The sequence below is a fragment of the Meleagris gallopavo genome, chromosome 3 (assembly GCF_000146605.3).
Source record: "Meleagris gallopavo isolate NT-WF06-2002-E0010 breed Aviagen turkey brand Nicholas breeding stock chromosome 3, Turkey_5.1, whole genome shotgun sequence".
In the NCBI taxonomy this organism is placed as follows: Eukaryota; Metazoa; Chordata; class Aves; order Galliformes; family Phasianidae; genus Meleagris; species Meleagris gallopavo.
Window position 1 is genome coordinate 71,206,502 of NC_015013.2, and position 21,754 is coordinate 71,228,255.

Sequence of the window (21,754 nt, forward strand, 5' to 3'; positions counted from 1 at the left end):
GCAGTCGTCCCATTTAGTCATCCCGTTGAATCGTCTCCTGAATTCGGCGTTTCATGGGTTCTACCGGCAGGCTGCGGACACAGGGGCGCCTGTGACAGCGTTGCTTCTGCAGAAAGTAGATTGAAGCACAGTCAGGCGAGATCTCTTGTGCTCACACCTTATGCTGTCCTTTTCCAATTAAAAATATTGATTATTGATTGTCTGAAGTTCTTCAGAACAGCCCTGCAGTACTGAAGTCTTATTGTACGGGGGAGCATCTTTGGTTTTCATATATCCCCAAAATCAGACAAATGGTGTTTTCTGAGCGTATTCAGGAATGCCAGAAGTTACTCATACCTACTTGTAATTCCTCTCAACGTTTTGAAAAGTGGGTATGTATATTTACAATATCTTGCATGATTTATGAGACAGCACTTATTTTCCATAGGTGCACATCAAAATTTTGCTGATGCAACATATAGGAAATAAATGACAAAGTATGAGTGCCGTGGTCAAGTAAGTGTGAAGGCTAAATAAAAATGCCAGTCTGATTCAACATAAACAAATACCATTTGGAATTAGAATCTGTCAGGTGATTGTGTTGTCTGTGTAGTTGATAAGGAGATGAGATGGTTTTCCTGTGTAACCTGCTGTAGGGAACCTGCCGTAATAGGGGAGGTTGGATGTGGTGATCTCCAGAGGTCCCTTCCAACCCCTACAATTGGTTCTGTGTGTGATGATCGTGGCCGCAACAAGAAATGAATTTCTGGGCTTAGCTGCCCTCTGATGAGCGGCTGTGTTCTCTGCAGATCCTCCTCCTGTGCAGCTGATCGTCCAGTTCCTGGAACAAGCTTCCAAACCATCAGTGAATGAACAGAACCAGGTCCAGCCACCTCCTGATAACAAAAGAAACCGCATTCTAAAACTTCTTGCTCTTAAAGTTGCTGCTCATCTGAAGTGGGATTTGGATGTATTGGAGAAAAGGTACAGTCTGTATTGCTTCATACTAAAACTGCTGAATGACAGAGTTACTTAGATTGGAAAAGACCTTCAATACCAACAAGTGCAACCACCATAGTCTACAGAAAAAAGCATCTGGCGTACAATAGGCTTTGCATATACTTTAGCTGCATGTGAATTTGCACATAAGAGCTTTTTCAAGGCTGCTTCCCTTCTTGCAGGAGGAACTTGTGCTGGCATTTATTCATGGCATGCTTTCTGTTGGTACCTTTTTAAGCTACAGGCATAATCCCGATTCTAAAGTGAGCTCTACTGTATGACAATATTGTGGTTATTCTAGGATTCAGTGGGAATTTTTGGTCCACCTGTGGTGTTTTTTTTTGTTGGGTGTTTTGTTGTTGTTGGTTTTCATTGTTGGGTTTGTGAAATAATCCAGAGGCATCTCAGTTACTATTAGAGCATCTCTCTACATAGTAGCAAGAGCTCATCTTCTGTGAATTCCTGATCCTTCCGATTGCTTGTAGTTGAGAACTAAGTGGGGTTAGTTTGGATTGTTTAAAAACAAACAAACAAACATAAAAAAACCAGCTTGGGACCTTTTTTTTCTAAAATTTCTGCCTTGTTATGAGCAGTTGAATGATGTTCAGCTATTGAATGTTGAAGTAATAGTGTTTCAGCTGTTTTAAATTAGACCATAGATGCTAGGAGTGATGGGACTCAGTCTGCCTGCCTTCTGGTTTTACCAAGGAAGGTTCTGTCCCACTGATACCTGGCTTCATGTACTGCAGCTTGCAACGGAACTACAGGGTGCTATTCCAATTCTTAGTCTTACCTTTGCTGTTTGGTGATGAATGCAGTAGAAAGGGAGATAAGCTATGACAGCACAGAGAGATGGCCTCTTTATGTGAGTTTAGTTCCCCGTGACATGGAAATTATTTACCTTCTGGATATATGATCTGTGATTGCTTTGAGACTCCTCACTAGCTGGGATCTGCTGCAGTAGATGACTGAGTTGCTGGGATGTGTCTGAAATATGGAATATTCCAGCATGCATGGAAGTAGCTCAGCTCTGTTGGAACAGCTTTCCTCTTGGATTTAATTTAGGCTGTTAACAATGGTAACCGTTTTACATCCCTGATCTTGAATGCCATCAGAGGCAGAGCATTTTGTTCTGCTGAATTGGCAGAGTATATATTCTGGTGTTCAGAAGACAGGTTGAGGGAACTGGGAAATGAGAAGAGAAGGCTCCAGGTAGACCTCATCAAGACCTTCCAGTATTCTAAAGGAGCATATGAACAGGAGGAGTGTGACTGTTTACGAGGTTGGATAGCAACAGGACAAGGGGGAATGGTTTTAAACCGAGACAGGGGAGGTTTAGGTTAAATATTAGGAGGAATTTTTTCACACAGAAGGTGGTGACACACTGGAACAGGTTGCCCAAGGAGGTTGTGGATGCCCCATCCTTGGAGGCATTCAAGGCCAGGCTGGATGTGGCTCTGGGCAGCCTGGGCTGCTGGTTGGCGACCCTGCACGTAGCAGGGGGGTTGAAACTCGAGGATCATTGTGGTCCTTTTCAACTCAGGTCATTCTGTGATTCTGTGATTTCATACTTTGTAGTTGTTAAGTAATAAGAAGTACTGAGTACCAATGTCACATAAACATTCCAGAAGTAGGCTTACTGTACAAGTACCTTATTCTCTTTCGTAGCTTATCTGTTCCTGTATTGAACATGCTTCTGAATGAACTTCTGTGCATCAGCAAAGTTCCCCCAGGGACTAAACATGTGGATGTTGACCTGTCCAGCCTACCTCCAACCACTGCCATGGCCATACTACTCTACAACAGATGGTAAAGTACTTTTAAGGCAATGGCCTTAAAACCCCAGTAGAGCTACGTATTTGTATGCAGAATGAGGGAATCTCAAAGTAATATCAGTAATGTGGTCTCTGGGTGGATTATATTGAGGAGCTAAGTTAGAAAAGTGATTCTAAAGCTGTTTCTTTTTCAGTAGTCAAGGGAGTGGTTTGCATATTCATAAAGATAAAAAGATATTGTTGCCTTTTAACTTTTTTAGCATTTCTAAAATAGTACAGGATGTACTATAGTGGATAAAAGTAAATATATGATAAACTGATATTTTAAGAAGCATGTAATCTTCTTACTGTACTACTGAGGCTCATGCCGTTCTTCACTTAATTTTCTCCCCTGTGTAGGGCCATTAGGACCATCGTTAAAAGCAGTTTTCCTGTAAAGCAAGTGAAACCTGGTCCACCTCAACTAAATGTGTAAGTTACCAATACAATTCATTTGGACTCAATATGTATTTTGTAATCAGAAATAGAACTTGTAATTGGATTAAATCATGCTAATATACAGTCGTTTAACATGGTTAATTGTAATATGGAAAACTTGTGTTTACTTCAAGTATATTCTTTATTTCTGTCAAGCACATTTAATTTATTTGTATGTGTATGGTTCTACTTCCTTAGTATCTTATCTGTGACTTTGTAGAAGTGTGAAGAATCATGGGAGAAAGGGAGATGGCAGTCTCTATGGGACAGAAAGCTTATTCTCTAGCTTAAACAGGCAGTATTTCTTACATCCTGCTCTGGCTTGCTTAGTACAGTTTTATTCTAACAATTTACCAGACTGTATATCTGATAACCTGAGAAATAATGAAATTATTTTATTGGTTTCATTAGGCAATAGTAACTTAAAGTCAATACTGAGTTTATGTGCTAGGAGTTGTGCAGCTTCAGTTACAGCCTGTTCTTGGAATTGACTTTTACATTCCAAATTTCTCAGATAAAGTTGGGAGCATCTCAGTGGTGATTTTCACATGTTTTTGGGGTTGTGGATGCCCCATCCCTGGAGGCATTCAAGGCCAGGCTGGATGTGGCTCTGGGCAGCCTGGTCTGGTGGTTGGTGACCCTGCACATAGCAGGGGGGTTGAAACTCGATGATCATTGTGGTCCTTTTCAGCCCAGGCCATTCTATGGTTCTATGATATGATTCTGCTTGTGATTTTGCTAGCGAAGCTTCAAGAGACTTCAGGTTGTGCAAAGTGATTGCTTTTGCTGATATAAACAATCTGATAAAAAATAAAATAAAAAATAAAAAAAGGAAGGCAATGAAAACTTTGAAACTACCTTTTAATGAAATCATGTTCTCATCTCATATTCATTTTATCTTTATATAATTTTTATTTCAGATAAAGATAGCTAAGAACATTCAATGGTCTGGCATAGTGATGTTAAAAAGATAGGTAAACAAAAGGTATTTAGGAATTAATTGTCATGGCCTAGAGCACAAAGTAAAGTAATGTGATGGTTTGCTTTAGAACTGAAGTGTTAACTGCATCCTTCTTTTTCCAGGATGAACCAGATGCAGCAGGAAAAGGAACTAACTGAAAACATTTTGAAAGTGGTGAGCTTTTTTGTACTCTAATTTTTACTTGAACATACATGTGATGTGATTATCTTCTTTGCATTCATATTTACAGTTTTGTTGGATTCAGTACACTTAGGTGATGTTAGCTACTTCTAGCATCTCCTGCAGTTCCTTCGTGTTTGTTTTGGATGGTGTTGCTCCTGTATTGGATGTTGTATGGAATTTGTTTTGTGAGGTTTAGCCATTCTTTCTTCAGTCCATGCATGGCACTGTATGAATCAAGCAAGCCTCTACAAAACCAGTGTGTAATTAATAATTAAGGCCATACTATACGTGAGCTATAGAAGTGTATGACAACAAAATAGGGCATAACTTCTTTTTAAAGAAAATTTAGCAGGGATGTTTTCTGTGTGACATTGCCACCAGATTGCTTAGGGGTGCCTAATGTGTTCCACTTCGAGAGAGGGAGGAAAGGGGAAAGAATAAAGCCTCTACTTCCATAAGCAACTTAGCTCCCTTTCCTACTCTTATACTTAGAATCAATTGCAGTCACTGCATTCTTTTCTCTGCACTTAAAAAGGAAATCACCAAAAACTTCTTTTCTCAAATAAGTGAATGTAAATGAAGTTTTACCAATTTGTCATGAAATGTGACAAAATTTTGCTTTTCAAAGAGAAGCTGCTTTGATTTCAGCTGTGAAATAATAGCTGAGAATTTCCAGTCCAACTGTTGCATAACTTCATGCTCCAGAAGTGGACAGAAGCATAGGTGAAATCAAGAGAAAAGTATTGTTTCTATTGGAAGCTCTGATCCTGTTGCTCTAAGCACCTGAAATGGCAGTGACATATCTGTTTCTTGTACAAGAAATACAGGTGCAGTGAGACAAGTGTGCTAAATAAATTCTTGGCTGTCTTTTTATTTTGCTGTTACAGTGTTAATTTAAACCCAAAGCTAAACTCAAAACTAAGAGTGTTTTTTTCTCAATGTGTTTGAATTATTGCAGTTGAAAGAGCAGGCTGCTGATTCCATCCTGGTGCTAGAAGGAGCACTTAAATTGAATAAGGATCTCTATGTGCACACTATAAGAACTCTGGATTTGTTAGCCATGGAGCCTGGTATGGTGAATGGAGAAACGGAGAGTTCCACAGCTGGGCTAAAAATCAGTGCAGAGGAGATACAGTGCCAGGTACTGTACATTCTAGACTGAAGCTTTCTGTTTATTTCTGTTTCTTTAGACAAATTGTTGTGCCATGCTTTGAGGTAAGCTGCAGTATTTTTCTGTTGATCTTTTCTTTGTTCTATCCGTAAAGCGATAAAATACCATTGACATCATTTTCATGCTGATTTATGCTTCTTTCAGTATTGTAAATATTATCACTCTTTTTTTTCCCCCCCCAAACTCATTTTTTCTCACTCTGGAGTAAAGCAGCGTCTGACAAGGACTGTGTTGTTACTGTTATGTGGAAATCTTTCTGTAATTTTGTAATGCCCGTGCAGAGTTACCTGTACTGAGATCACAAGTAGAGAGGAAACAGTTGGAGCACGTGGGGAAAGATGCATGGTGTGTGCACCAGACAAAACTGGGAGTAGTTTGAAGAGTGTCTAAGGAAAAAAAAAGGGCTGAAATACTTGATGTTACATAAATTTCTGAGTTAATGCCTTTTATACCAATGCTGTTTGCAGGTTTGCTATGATTTGGGTGCAATCTACTTTCAACAAGGAGCGACAAACGCTGCTCTTCATGAAAATGCTAAAGAGAAGTTTTTCAAAACAAAGGAGTTGATTGCAAAGGTAATGAGTGTTATATTACTGTGTGTTCAGCTCTTCTAAGGGGGAAAAAAAAACTTTTGGAAAACTTTAGGAAGGTAGAAACTGCTATAAGTGTTTATTAATAAACTTCATGAGATTTTTGATGACAGTTTTGGGGTTTTTTTGTGTGATTTTTACATTGTGCTCTGTTCAAAATTAGATTGATTAGGTGTGATGTGTCACTGTTTTCTTCTGCTTTGTGTTGAATATTCCCTTATGTAAATTGCACTGATGCAAGAAGTGCAGTGGTAGTGTCTTCAGTGCTAATATTAACTTGGCTGACCAGCACAGTACGTTCTGTGTCAGTAGTGGTATTCTAACAGTGACAGTGAGTCTGTGAGGAAGAAAACCATATGAACAGTAGGCACTTCCTATTCTTGCTTATCTAACTTCCCATTGGAAATCAGATATCTGTTTTCTCACCTCTTTTGTAAATGAAAACTTTTTCATTTACAGCTAAGATATGCTTCCTTTTACAGTTTTTTAAATCTGTATTTCCAAAACTGCAAAACTGGAGTTTTATTTGAATAGACAAAACACAATCTAAGCTGTAAAGAGCACATAGAAGAGCATAAAAATGTGTCCATATGCACATGTTCTTTACTGTTTTTTGGGTTGGTTTTTTTTTTTGCTGCTAGGGGAAACTGCCATTTTCCGTTTGTCTTTCAGAATTAAGCTCATGTTCCATAATATTTTTGATCACTGAGATTTAATGGACTGCTACTTTTCAGATTGGTTCATCATCACTTCATTGTACCATAGATGAAAAACGGTTAGCTGGATATTGTCAGGCTTGTGGAGTTCTTACCTCATCTGATGATGATGCAGCTCAACAGGCAACTCCGTATAATCAAATCCATAACTGCATGAAATCTGGCAACTATCAGGTACTGTGATTAATGCCCACTTACAGTGGAGAGTTGTTTTTTATTGTATTGGTGATTCCATCTGATCTGGTGGGAATTTCAGGAAATACTGAAGTGTTTTGTTCAGCCATTAACATACTGTTATAGAACATGCTTCTATAGAAATACAATCTGATATGTATCAGATTAAAATGTTTTGGATTCCAGTCAGTGTAAATAATTTCTACTAGCTTCTAAATGGCTTTTTCAGGTTAATTGTAATTCTTTGGATTTCAGAGTATGCTTCTGAGTTATGTATGTTTTTGTCTTTGATTCTCTGATGAGAAGGAACGTTGTTGTTGGTTGTTCTCTTTCTAGTGGTGTGTAGTGATTTTTATTGTGATATGTGGGTGTAAGCTGCTTCACTTTCTTTGAATGTTTTGACAGATAGAAAATTATTTTATCTATATTTGAACTATCCATTGAATGATTCCAGTTGTCTGTGTTGCAGGACTTGGTGAAGATATTCCTTGAAGATAACCTAGCCCTCAGTTTACCCGTTCAGTTCAGACAGTCGGTGCTGAGGGAGCTGTTCCAAAAAGCTCAGCAAGGGTGAGACCTAATTTAATTATCTATGCAATGTTTATGGAAATATATGTACACACACATGTTTTTAAACTTATAACCAACTTAATACCTCTTTGAAGGTCTTCTAAGACTTGAAATCAAAGCTGATAAGGCTTTGATCACTGCATACTAAGAAGTGATATTGCAGGAGATGTGGACTTCATTGGGAGCACTGGCCCTGCGGTTTGCCTGTGATTAGGTGCCCTGTGCACTGCTGAACCAGCCCAGTCCTGGAGAATCAGCATGGGAATTTTAGCAGAGAGACAGATAAAGACAATTAAGCATGTTACGATGGCTCCTGAGAAGTGCTAAGCTTGTGGCCATGTCTGAAATTCAACCTTCTGTGGAATTTAGGCGCTCAAATCAGGGCTCTGCGGAAAACACATCATTTAATGAAGACAGTTTGTCTCTGAGGTGAAGGTGCCTACAGGCATTTCAGTTACAGAGAGTAAGGCTATATTTCACAAACGCACTTGGGAAGAGGAAGATACTAATTATGACAGTTTCATTTTCAGGATCACAAGATCTAGAAAACGATCTTAGAGGCTGTTCTTATCAATATACTCACGTATGTGAGACACGCACCTAAGGGGAGGGTTCTGTAGATTATTTACTTTGAGTTTGTCTGATGATTGTGCATTCTGAGGTGCATGAATATGCCTGAAATTGTTTTGGCTGTCAGTGATGTGTAGGGTGTGGTTACCGAGAGCTGACACGACTGTGTGTCAGCCACACTGCTCTAGTTGGGGTCTCAGCAGAGCTGGGAATGAAGCTTGCATGTGAAGAAGACCAGTGGTCAAGGAGGTAATTCTCTGTCAAAAAAAGTGAGGTCTTGGGTAAAATATGTACATTCTGAGTCATTTTTTTCAGAGGTGTGGACAAAGGCATGTGCTCCAGACTTGTCTTGGGATCTGACATGTAGAGGTTTGCCTTGATACCAACTGCATTTGTCAGAGAAGTCGTGATCTTGAGTTTTGTATTCCTGCAGGAATGACGCTCTGGATGAAGTTTGCTTCAAAATCTGCGTATGCAACACCGTCTGTGATGTACTGCAGGGTCAAATAATTGATATTCAGTTCTGTCAGCTGTTCCTCAAACCCAACAAAGAGAAAATAGACTTCCTCCTGGAGGTAAGGAATTATCGTCTGAAACTGGAAGGGGAAATGGTATTTAATGGAGTACATCTTTCCCTCACTAACTGTATTGCTGTTTCAAGTAACACTTATTTCTGAAGCAGAGAATAATGCATTGTAAGGTGAATTCTCAAACTTTATTCAGCTTCATTACAGCTAACACAAATACACTCTATATCATTCTTCCATCTGTATTAATGGTTCATCTGCTGGACTGAAGCTGTGTTGATATATTGCTTCAGCTTGGATTTGAAATTGCTGCATTTCCTTCCTTCATTAAAATGCATAGCAATGTTATGGGATGTTTATTTTGAGGAACAAAGAAATGAAGTCTCAGAGAGAGATTCTGGAACAAAGTAATCTGTGAAGATGACCATACTTGCTAGCTTTTACAGCAAACTGGCCTGTCATGAAGCAGCTCAGTTTCTGTACATGTGAGACTTAAGCTCTTGCCCTCAGTGAAGCTTTTTAAGAAACTCTTGTTACTTAGTCTGAACCTACTCTTTTTGTTGCTTTGCTATTATTCATATCCTCTGTTGCTTAATTTGGGTCTTGTCTTTTGCTTGTCAGCTGCAGCTTCTCTTCAATTTCTCTTCAAGTATGTGTCAGAAATTGACTGATGTATTCTGTACTGCAGAGCCAGCAAAAGGTTTTCCAATTGTTTAAATTAGGAGTGAACCTATTTCTCAAAACAAAAAAAAGGATTTCTTGCAAGCTGGTAATTACTCAGCTGTTCAGTTCTCTTGAAACTACTTTTTTTTAAAACAAATTAATCCTAGTGGGTCTTACAGTTTTGCACTTTGAAACATCAGTTCATTTCTAAACTCCTGCAGAAGGACTTCATTATGTACTTAATGATATTTTTGACTGACTCGCACTGTGACATTCAGTGTTGGCAGGCCTAAATATCTGAGGAATTGGCCAAAAAGAATGTGGATTATGTCAAGGAAGGTCACAGTTGTCTGAAACAGCTTCTTGTATCCCAGTTGAAAGAGATTCTTATCCATCTGTGATAGCTACAGTATTTATCAGGTAACTTTGTTACCTCCTTTGAGAGAGAGGGTTACTACCTGATGCTAATGTGGAGTTAGAAGACTGGAGAGCAACACTGTCTCTAGCAAAATATTTTAAGTTTTCTGAGCCCTGCCTTAATTATTTACTGCTTACTTTTCCCAGGTTTGTTCAAGATCAATAAATTTGGAGACTGCATCTGAATCTCTGAAGAGAAAAATGGCAGCATTTCTCAAGTACGTACTGCTTCTAGGGCATCATGAACTTGCATCTTATAAGCAATATAATGCAACATAATGAGTACTTTTGAGAACTTACAACTTGACAAACAAACAGGTTATTCCTGCTGATTATCAACTTTTTAATTTAGAAACTTGTGTTTGGGTTTGGAAGACCTTCAGCTTGTCTTCATGATTTCATCTCACGAGCTGTTCATAAAGCTTCTGAAAGATGATGAACGGAAACTGCTTGTTGATCAAATGCGGAAGAGATCTCTTCGAATCAACCTGTCCACAAAACCTGTGACTTCATTTTATGATATCCCAGGTAATTTTCAGTGTTTCTGTTGACTTATATGTATGCAGCTGCCTGTTTTCATACCTGAGGTTACTATGCATAAACCTGTTCTCAGAACAAGTTCAGAGAAGAACGGTTGTAACATTCTCACCTTCAGTCAGTGCATGCCCTGCCTTTTAAAGAAGGTTGTTCTTTGCCTGTGCTTTGTATCTGAGCTGAGTGTGTGCTAGCTGACAAGTGAAAGAGAGGTATGGCAGTTGGTTTAAACTGGATCTGTCTGACAGGTGTTCACAGTAAGGGTATTTCTTCTGCCTTTGGATTTATCATAGAATCGCAAGGTTGGAAATGACCTACAGGATCATCTAGTTCAACTGTGCTCCCATTACCACTGCTACCGCAAGCACTGAACCATATCTTGTAGCTCCTTATCCAGATGCTTCTTGAACACAGCTCAAAGCTGGCATAAGAAAAAGGCCTACAAGCTGCTGGCTGAACCTGGGAAGAGCAAACCTTTTCTGCTCTAATGCAGTCACACATTGACTTTAACCAGTTGTGATTCTAGAAAGGCATTGGTGTATCCACTGTCCTTAGCTTATTGTTTAAAATGTCACATACTGAAGTATTGTAAGGATTATGAAGGAATGCCCTGGAGACCTCATTGCTTTTTTTTCCCCTAGCTTCAGCAAGTGTCAATATTGGCCAGCTTGAACATCAGCTCATATTGTCAGTAGACCCTTGGAGGATTCGTCAGATCCTGATTGAATTGCATGGTATGACTTCTGAACGCCAGTTCTGGACTATTTCAAATAAGGTAATTTATTCTGTGTGGTCGTATGATAGAACTGTTTTCTGGGAATGGTGAAGATTTTACCACAGATCCTCAATGCACAATTTTCATTTTCATCTCTCTGCATAATAGTGCCAAAAATAACAATGCATATCTAAACTGACATTCTGTAATTCAAATGTTGCAACAAAATGCCTAACCTTCATTTTAAGTAATTGCTGTTTCTATTGCAAACCTGTTGCATGAAGTAAATTTCTTTAGCTTTCGTTTTCGGTGCTCTGACCAGTTAAAAAGAGAGAGAAGTAGATTTCTTCTCTTTGGTTAAGTTTTTGACTTTTTTGTCTTTATCTCCCAAATGACTGCATACTCAGCATATGAACAGAGTACAAGAGGTAGCCCTTTTTAGGGTACTTCTGTATGCCTGAGCCATACCTTACTGCTGATGAAATGCAAACGTTTCTGAAAGATTTGGCACTTAAAAATTCATCTCTCTCAACATTTTGAGCTTTATTTTAGTATTCAAGCAAATGTATGAATTCTAAACCCTGTTTCTGTGCAAATGTCTTGCATGTTTCTCTCACAGTGGGAAGTACCAAATGTTTATGGCAATGTTATTCTAGGAATCAAAGATAATCTGACTAGGGATTTGGTCTACATCCTTATGGCGAAGGGATTACACTGCTGTGCAATTAAGGTGAGCAAGCCATCCCAACTTGCTGTGAGTTGGTTTGAGCAATTGAAGTTTAACAACAGCAGCATAGAAAGCCCTTTCTGAGAAAAAGGCCTGAAGAATCAGGAGGTGATAGAGAATCTAGTAAGGAGCTGTGTGTGTGATATAATAGTTAAATATTTCTCTCAGTTTTCCAGAGCAGGGATAATGGCTTTCCAGTGAGTTGGGCCTGGAGATAATCTCATTCATGCATTTTGACTGGGATGTGCTAAATGATGTATCTAAACTCAACACATTGATAGGAAGTGCTGGTTTTTGGCCTGCTTACATAAAGGATTTATTAGAATGTTGTTTTATTTGCCTTGTAATTGACTGTTCTGTAGTTTGCTGATCTGCAGGGACAAACCGAAATGTCTGCACAATATGCTTATAGACAACTTCTGTTATGTTTTAGCTTCTTGTTTTGTTTGAAAAGCCTGAAACTGTGGCAACTTTGAGCTTAATAGCGAGTCCAAGGAACTCAATAATGCAGATGACAACTGTGAGTTTCCTAAGCAATGCTGGCAATGAAAGTGAATGCTCCTTCAGCCAGGATTTCAATTCTGTCTTTCCTTATGAATCCATTCAGAGCCATTAATATGTAACCTCTTCGCTGCAGGATTTTGTCCACGCTAAGCAGCTTTTTGCTGCTTGCTTAGAGCTTGTCACAGAATTTTCTCCAAAACTCCGTCAAGTCATGTTGAATGAAATGCTGCTCTTGGACATTTACACACATGAGGCTGGAGCTGGTGCTACTGGGGAACGTCCTCCTTCTGATCTTATAAGCAGAGTCCGAGGATACTTGGAAATGAGAGTACCTGGTAAGTATGCTCTTTCTCCTGTGATGCAGCAAAGCACAAAGCTTTATTAAACAAAACAAAACAAAAAAAAAGGGAAAGAGCAATAGCTTTGTATTTTAGATATTTCAGTATATAACTTGAAAAACAATAGTGAAGTTTGACATGTGTTTTTTTGTTGGTCTTTAGAAGTTAGAAATAAGAACAGGAGCGTCATGATGCCTGCACGTTGCTAAACATTGACAGTTTCTGTTGGGTACCACTCAGAGGGTTTGAACAGGATAAACATCTGCACTTTCATCTGCAAGGTTTTCCTAGTCTTTAAAGCAGGCCGTGTGGTTTCATGCTGAGGGAACTGTGTAGTACTGCTGCAGCTGGAGGAAGCAATTGATCCTAATCTGTTTTTTTGGCTTTGCTTGGTTTCTTATAATGCTGTTTTTCTCAAAAAAATAAAAATGCTCATTTTTTTTTTCCAGATATTCCTCTTCGACAAGTTATAGCTGAGGAGTGCGTGGCCTTCCTGTTGAACTGGCGTGAAAATGAGTACTTGACCATGCAAGTTCCATTACCTCTGGTTCAGACTAATCCTTATGTAAAGGTAATGAGCACTCAGTCTCAAAGCCATGTCAGACTGTAACTGGTTTTTTGTTGTTGAGCTCTCTTGTACTTCTAAAAGCATTTACCTTTCTGTCATGAGGGTGTCAGTTTCTTTTGTTGCTGTAATAAGTGAAATGTAGCAAAGTGGAGGGCCTAGCAAGGCTAAGCAGCAAACCTGTTTGACAGCTGGTAAAAGACTTGCAGGCCCTGCTGCAGAACAGATGAAACAAAGTCCCTCACAGCCCTTAGGCCAGCTGAGGTTGGTACCCCAGGCGGTGGGTATGTGTGGGAAGGATCCCCAAGCTGAGTGCTGAAACACCTTCCTTGAAGGCCTGGACACTCAGCTGGGATTCAGCCCAGGCTTAAGGAGAGGATGTGATTGGTTTAGATATCATTCACTGACTCTTTCTATTCCTAAAATGCTTTTTTTTTCCCCAAATGCACTGTGATAGCTCTGCTTGTGAGCCTGAGTCCAGCGTTTAGTTTCTGGGGGCATTCAAGCACTGCCCTTTGTGAAACCTTGCTTTCAGAATAGTTCTATAGGAGCATTCTCACATCAGCGAGGCAATGAAGCTGAATGCAGTTGTGTTATGTGATGTTCATTTTTGGCCAGGTTTGGTTAGCTGAGGTGCTGCTTAATTTCCATGTTGACCTTTTGATTTCTCTGTGTAGCAAAGAGTACCACTGCAACTTCTTCTTTTATTTCAGGTTATTTATTGTATAGATATCAAAGGATCGAGTCATTTTAAAACTACAATTTGTTTTTTAGGTTTTGTGCAAGGTATTATTTGAATAGGTAGAACGTAAAGCTTGTTTTCAGGAGCTCTTCATAGTGAAGTACCCCATAAAGAAACTGCTAAAGGAAAGAATGCTTTGTTGTTTTATTCCTGTCTTCCATGTTACAGATCAGTGTCCTCTGCTGCGAAGTTTAGCTACATTGATATGGTGTTTGTAGCTTAAAATTGTTTTCTTGGCCATTTTAAATACAAATAATCTCTTTGCTCTAGTAAAGAGTCAGAGAAGCTCTATGCATTGTATTTCTTCTCTTGCACTGCATAGCTGGGGCAGTTGCTGGCTGCTACGTGCAAAGAACTCCCAGGTCCCAAGGAAAGCAGAAGGACAGCCAAAGATCTCTGGGAAGTTGTCGTACAGATCTGCAGTGTATCCAACCAGCACAAACGGGGAAACGATGGCAGAGTGAGTTTGATAAAGCACAGAGAATCTACACTAGGCATTATGTACAGGTGTGTTTCCTTAAATTGCTTTTAAAGGTTGTTTGAATTGTGTATCTAACCCAACAGTTGCGAGCAGCGGGCAATGTTGGGTATTAGGGTAGTGTGTTGGCTTTCCTTTTTGGAGAGAGAAAAGGGGCAGGTGGGATTCAAAGCAGTGTTTAGATGCCAAAAGCGTGATGTATTCTCATCATGATGAGCATAGATCATAAAATCACAGAATGGCCTGGATTGAAAAGGACTGCAATGATCATCTAGTTTCAACCCCCTGCTATGTGCAGGGTCCACCAACCAGCAGACCAGGCTGCCCAGAGCCACATCCAGCCTGGCCTTGAATGCCTCCAGGGATGGGGCATCCACAACTCTCTGGGCAAGAAATCTTTGAGTGAAGTCAGTGACATTTAGAGGGCAGTTTTTTGAGCAACTGGTGGTGTCTGCATTGGATAGAGTTGCTTTACAGATTCTTTTGTGTATATTCTAAACTCCTAGCTCACAGTGTAGGTGTCCACATCTGGCTTTAGGTTTTGAAAACTAACTGTTACTCAGTCTTGAAACAAAGCCTGTTGAAACAGTCTTGAAACAAAAATACTGTTGAGTGGAGTCATTTCACTGTCAATTTTGTAACCTCTGCTAGCCTTCATGTTGACTGGTGTGACTGATTTAGGGCTCTGGTTTGTCCAAACAGTTGATGTTTTTGGGCTCTTCTCAAATCCAAGGCCAACTATGAGCTTATGGTAAACTCTGGAATGCATGGTTATGGTTAAGTTAATACAAAGTGATTATCGTGCCTTTTGGAGCTTGATGAAATGAATCATAGAATGGTTTGGGTTGGAAGGGACCTTTAAGATCACCCAGTTCCAACCCCCTTCTACAGGCAGGGACACCTCCCACTAGACCAGGTTGCTCACAGCCCCATCCAGCCTGGCCTTGGATGCTTCCAGGGAGGGGGCATCCACAGCCTCACTGGGCAACCTGTTCCAGTGTCACCACCCTCACAGTAAAGAATTTCTTCCTAATATCTAGTCTAAACCTACCCTCTTCCAGTCTCAAACCATTTTCTCTCATAACTACATGCCCTTCCAAAAAGTCCCTCCCCAGGTTTCCTGTAGGCCCCCTTCAGGTACTGGAAGGCTGCTATAAGGTCCTCCTGGAGGCTTCTCTTCTGCAGGCTGAAAAGCCCCAGCTCTCTCAGCCTTTCCTCATACGGGAGGTGCTCCAGCCCTCTGATCATCTTTGTGGCCCTCCTCTGGACCCACTCCAGCATATCAATGTCCTTCTTGTGTTGGGGGCCCAGGATTGGATGCTGTACTCCAAGTGGGGTCTCATGAGAGCAGAGTAGAGGGGCAGAATCACCTCCCTTGACCTGCTGGTCACAATTGTCTTGATGCAACCCAGGATACAGTGACAGGTGTTTTCTTTAGCTTCTTTATTTTTTTCATTAATAAAAGTGAAATTGCTAGCAACTGTGTTGGAAATGGTTGAATATTTTCATTTATATACCCTGTATTTATAAGCTTAGAGCTGAAAGGATGTTCTGGCAGATGAAGGATTTGCTTTACTGACTTGTTTCCAGTGAATTAAGTTTGCCTGTGCTCTCAGTTGTGGATGGTGGCTCACAGATATTTGTGTTCCTGATTTAGGAGTGAACTGCTGTCCTTCATCAAAAAGCTTCGGGTAAGTTACAGTGGACTTGAATATGTTTGGAACCAGAACTTTCTTTTAGTATCACATTTTTCTGGAATTTAACACGAAAAGTCCAGAAAACTGGATGGCTGAAGAGCTCAGTTTATGATACCTGTTATACAGCAGTGTTGGAAATAGTCTGAAATAATTAAAGATTACATAAAGAAATTCTCTTGCAGTATTCCTGTGCTGTAGGATTCTTAACAAAATACTGTCTCAGTAGAAGATCATAGCAATGTCAGAACATACTACGCAGCTTTAAAGCATAGGAAGAAAAGTAGACTTCCCTGATTTCATGGGAATATTTTTTTTTCTTTTCTTTACAGGAACCATTGGTTTTAACTACAATATTGTCCCTGTTTGTCAAGCTTCATAATGTTCGGGTTAGTATCTTTCATATGGGTGGGGTTAGGATTTCTTGAAGCACTTATCTTTCTAACCTGTTTTATTGTCCCTCTTTCCTTAGGAAGATATTGTGAATGATATTACAGCAGAGTACATCTCCATCTGGCCCTCATCTATTCCCAAGTAAGATCAGTAACTCCAAGGACGACTTTAAAAATACACTTAGGTAGTTGGTTTAATTCCAGTTGCTGTGCAGAAGTTATCAGTGTTAGTGTGACTGTCAGCATATAAGGGCATCACTGACCTCTGCTGTTGGCAGATAGATTGGTCTGATTGTATGGATGTTTCTGTTCCTAACTTGATGGTATTAATGAAGATGCAGGTATAAGAAGGGTTATTATTTAGGGTTATTATACAATTAGGGTTGTTATTTAGTTTAAGCTGTGTACTTTATCAAGCTGTATGTAGCTATGTGAGCTCTGCGATATTTTAGTACGAAATAACTGATGTAGTTTTTAAAGATGTTAAAATAATTGCCAAAATATGAAGTGGCATGTGGCATGTTTTGGTTTGTCCTGGCCAGACTGAACTGCATTTCTCCAGTTCAGAAGCTCCATGGAGCTACAGCCTTGCACAATCATCTAGGAATTCTTTTTTTTCCTTTTTTTCCCTTTAGCCTTCAGTCAGTGGATTTTGAAGCCGTGGCTGTTACAGTGAAAGAGCTTGTCAACTATGCACTGACAATCAACTCCAACAACCACTTCTGGTTAATTATCCAGGCAGATATTTATTTTGGTAAGCAACACCAGTATCTTGTTTAGTTGCATGCGTGGGGGCAGTGTTTCTTTTGAAGTTTGCCTGCCTTCATAACCCTCCTTATAGTTCTTTCTGTGGAAAGAAGCTTATGGTACTACGTGGCTTCAGAGTCTTTGGGGGCAGTAGTGTAGGTGACTTTACCTAGGAGGCTGTCTGAGCTTTCAGTGGCTCATGTGGACTTGCTCCTAGGGTAAGGGAAACTTTCAGAGTTGTTGATAATTTTGCTTCGTTCAAGTTGTATATTAGTGCAATATTAGTATTTTATTAAGTTAAAAAAAGTTTTGTGGATAGTGTTTGTGTTCAAATGTGGAGATCAGCTTTACTGAAGCAGAAGACAAGCAAAGAGGATCTGTATCTTATACAGGAGGTAACTAGGGTTTGTAAACGAGGAAACATGAACTGGTTTGGTACTGGTTGTAATGGGAAACCCTTTTCTGTCTTTTTGTCCTCAATCTGCCACTTCTCCAGTGCTTATCCCAGGGGCTCGTAGTTGGGAGCAGCCAACAGCGCTCTACTTACACTGTGAAGTGTGAACTTTCTCAAGGCAGCCTGACAAATATGTGCTAGAGAATAGTAATGTTAAAACAGTCTCCAAAGGTAGCTGGGTATTTCTTGTGCTTCAGTTACCTATAGATTCCATTCTAGTGGAATTTAGCATTGAAGCTGGATTGTTCTTTGCCAGTAAAGCAGGAGGAGGGGTGCTTTGCCACTGCCATCTATTTGCTGTGCCTGGATCTTATGCAGAAGGCAGGGTGCATGTTTCCAAACCACATTTGAATGGCAGGATGGCTGTGTCATGCAGGAATGTGTAGTGTAGAAAGCACCATAGTTCCAAAGGGAGACAGATTTATCCAGAAAGTGCTTGAAGTGGGACAAGGGGTTGTAGTCCTATGGTTGGGGCTCCCCTCTTAAATATGGGAAAGTGATTCAGGGTTATAAACAGGCAGTGTTTACTACTTCACAGAATCATAGAACAGCTCAAGCTGGAAGAGACGTTAAAGATAATCCAAGTCCAACCACAACCTGACCATACAACCCTAAGTAACGACCCCCTGCTAAATCATGTCCCTGAGCACCACATCCAAATGGTTTTTAAACACATCTAGGGATGGTGACTCAACCACCTCCCTGGGGAGCCTATTCCACTGCTTAACCACCCTTTCTGTAAAGAAGTTTTTCCTGATATCCAAGCTAAACTTACCTTGGTACAACTTGAGGCCATTTCCCCTCGTCCTGTCACCAGTGAGAAGAGACCAACCCCGCTCTCACTGCAGTCACCTGTCAGATAATGGAAGAGAGCAATAAGGTCTCCCCTCCTTTTCCCCAGACTAAACAGCCCCAGTTCCTTCAGTCTCTCCTCATAGGCCATATTCACATATTCACATATCCTCATAGGCCCTTCACAAGCCTTGTTGCCCTTTGGACCTGCTCCAGCACCTCCATGTCCTTTCTGTACTGAGGTGCCCAAAACTGAACAAAGTGCTCACTTGCACGAAGCGGAACAGCATCCCAGGGAGAGGAGGTTTATGTGGGGTACCTCTGAAGCTGGTACCTGAGAGAGCAGCGGTGCTTGGGCTGCCTGAACCTCCCTGCCACCCATGTGCTGAGTTCCAAGAAGCAAACTCCTTTGCTGTTCTGAAGCTGATGAGCTTGGGGTCAAATACCTGGAAAGTGAAAATGAATTCTCAGAGCTCAGACCTTTGCCTGTGTTGGCAGTTTGCCTGATTCTGTCCTTTTCTACAAATTTTTACTACCTCTCATGTTTTTACAGCTGATGTGCTGTAAAAGTCATTTTCTAAATAGAATTTAGCTAATAGGGTCTGAATAATTCTATAAACAATTGATCTGAAATACTGTATTCAATTGTAAGTCCCTGTTTTGCCTTTTTTCCGCTGCAGCAACAAACCAGTATTCAGCAGCCCTTCACTATTATCTGCAGGCAGGAGCTGTGTGCTCTGATTTCTTCAATAAGATGGTACCACCTGATGTGTTCACAGACCAGGTGAGTTACCTGGCTGTTGGAGTAGAATTTAAGTGCACAAGTGGGATGGGATGGATTCAGCATTCCCATCCTCTTTAGATATAAATTTCCTGCATTTCAGCAGGTGGTGGGAAGTAACTGCTTGTCTGTGTCCGGGGCAGGAGGTTATTTTCATACCCTGCTCTATTGCTTCTGCTTGTTTGCTTCTGTTTGTATGGGAAGCGAGTGCTTCAGCCTCTTTCTTGTGATTTTTGACCCTTCATAGCCCAGTCAGAGCTACGTTCTGTGCCAGGCTGCAGCCATCCAGAGCTCCTGGCAGGGACCTTGTGCCCTGGTGCTGCAGCTTGCTTTGCAGCAGCCCCTACCAGGAGTGCAGTGCTCTGCTCTGTGAGCTCTGCTGGGCTCAGCTGCATGCTGGAGTGTGCCCAAACACAAGGATGGGGGAAGGGGTTAGAAGAAGGTTGATGTATAGCTGATCGTATTTGAAAAATGAGTAGAGATTTGTTGCTCAGTCTGTTCCATTGCTAACAGTTTGAAAACTTTTTTTAACCATTCTGTAGGTGATAAAAAGAATGATAAAGTGTTGCTCCTTACTCAACTGTCACACACAGGTAAGAGCCCAAGTGTGGTACTAAGGAAATGGCATCTATAAACGTTTTGAATTCAGAAGCTACAGGGAAACTTTCTAGAAGTAAAATTGGAATCCAGCCTTCTTTGCAAGTGCAACCTGCAGTAAAATCATTTGTTTCCATTGCCTGTAGAACATTTAAGGACCCAAGTTAACAAGTAAATAAATGCATGCTTAGAAATGATCATAGAATGATTAAAGTTGGAAAAGACCGCTGAGGTCACCTAGTGCAACCATCAGCCCATTCCCACCATGCCCAGTAACCACGTCCCCTCAGTGCCACATCTGCATGTCTCTTGAACGCCTCCAGGGATGGTGCCTCCCCCACCAACCTGGCAGTCTGTGCCAGGGTCTCACCACTCTTCTGGAGAAGGAATTTTTGCTAATATCCAACCTGATTATTGCAGAAATAGAAGTAGTCAGAGGTGAGTCGTTTTGGTTTTGTCCTCCATTTGTTTTTAATATTTAAATAATGGTAGCCTTCTTCCATCTGATAACTACATGTAACAATTGACTGTTCAAAGCTTATAGTAGCTCCTGTATCAGACCTTAGTAAATACATTTAGAAACCCTGAAGCCTGGTCTGTCCCTTCCCATTTGGCTGGAGAAGTCTTTTTTAAACCTTTTTTCTCCCCCCTGCTCAGTGTGAGAAGGAACTCTTGCCTGGGTCTGGAAGCTGGATGGGGTCACTGCTTCTTGTGGCAGACTCCCATTAGTGGGGGCCAAGGCTGTGAAAGACACTTGAGCCTGTCTTCGTATCATAGAATCATTTAGATTGGAAAAGACCTTAAAGATCATCGAGTCCAACCACAACCTGACCATACTACCCTAACTCTAACGTCCCTCTGCTAAATCCTGTCCCTGAGCACCACATCCAAATGGTTTATAAACACATCCAGGGATGGTGACTCAACCACCCCCCTGGGGAGCCTATTCCACTGCTTAACACCCTTTCTGTAAAGAAGTGTTTACTGATACAGTATCTTTGTAGGTGGCTATTTTGTGCCAGTTCCTCAGAGAAGTAGACTATAAGACAGCATTCAAGGCACTGCAGGAACAAAACAGGTAATTATTACAGTAAAACTTAGAGGTTAGATTAGTAACATGTTGATACACAAACATTACATATATAATCATCTGTGTTTTCTTTCAGTCATGATGCCATGGATTCATACTACGAATACATCTGGGATGTCACAATCTTGGAGTATTTGACATGTATCCTTTCTTTTGAATGCTGCTAATGCGTAAGCTGGGTGTTCATGGCTGGAGAAAGTGAGTATTTCCTACACCTGTGCTCGCCTTAACTTCTCCTTAGATCTCCACCACAAGAGAGGTGAGACAGACAAGCGGCAGATAGCGGTGAGTTAACGCAGTGCTTTGGGGGAGGAGTTCTTTAACATAATGGCCACTTCCAGCTGTAATTGTATTTCACAGTCTGAAGGCTGGTGTTAAGTGCATGATCTCATGGTGTAGGGCAGAGGGCACAAGGGGCTGAGAAGTATCCACCCATCCATCATTTTGTTGACTAGCACTGAAACTGTAACAGAATAGCTGTATGCAATAACTGTTGCTACTGCTCTGTTTGTTTTTTTTTTTTAAGATAAAAGCTATTGGCCAGACAGAGCTGAACGCCAGTAATCCTGAGGAAGTCCTACAGCTCGCTGCACAGAGGAGGAAAAAGAAGTTTCTTCAAGCAATGGCAAAGCTTTATTTCTAGGCTAAGGCTAATGCTGGAGGACTACCATAAAATACATGAAAAGGGACAGAAAAACTCTTTGGAGACTTTTTTTTTATTTTTAAAATTCATTTAAATTTTTATACAACATTTACAGTCTGGTATCTTTCTTATAGAAATAGATGAAATATTATAATAAAACACCATATCTTTACAAACTGTACAGAAGCC

The 21,754-nt window shown here is 40.5% G+C and overlaps 1 protein-coding gene across 1 annotated transcript; it reads left to right on the top strand.

The window, feature by feature from the left end:
• The first annotated feature begins 290 nt into the window (after positions 1–290).
• Positions 291–21,746, top strand: INTS8 (integrator complex subunit 8). Its single transcript, XM_010709196.3, has 27 exons — positions 291–342; positions 789–963; positions 2,647–2,787; positions 3,153–3,224; positions 4,314–4,365; positions 5,333–5,515; positions 6,013–6,120; positions 6,870–7,025; positions 7,495–7,595; positions 8,599–8,740; positions 9,920–9,990; positions 10,125–10,300; positions 10,948–11,081; positions 11,641–11,751; positions 12,386–12,587; positions 13,040–13,161; positions 14,220–14,404; positions 16,033–16,066; positions 16,402–16,458; positions 16,542–16,603; positions 17,097–17,215; positions 19,135–19,238; positions 19,778–19,828; positions 20,837–20,910; positions 20,999–21,063; positions 21,164–21,207; positions 21,449–21,746. Exons 1-27 carry the CDS (start codon positions 291–293, stop codon positions 21,563–21,565), a joined length of 2,910 nt encoding a protein of 969 aa, XP_010707498.1. The 3' UTR covers positions 21,566–21,746.
• The last annotated feature ends 8 nt before the right edge of the window (positions 21,747–21,754 follow it).

Coding starts and splice junctions, on each gene's coding strand:
- INTS8 (XM_010709196.3), top strand. CDS start 291: ATGGTGTTTTCTGAGCGTATTCAGGAATGCCAGAAGTTACTCATACCT. Junction 10,301..10,947: donor TTCATTTTATGATATCCCAG/GTAATTTTCAGT, acceptor TTTTTCCCCTAG/CTTCAGCAAGTGTCAATATT. Junction 19,239..19,777: donor CTGATGTGTTCACAGACCAG/GTGAGTTACCTG, acceptor ACCATTCTGTAG/GTGATAAAAAGAATGATAAA.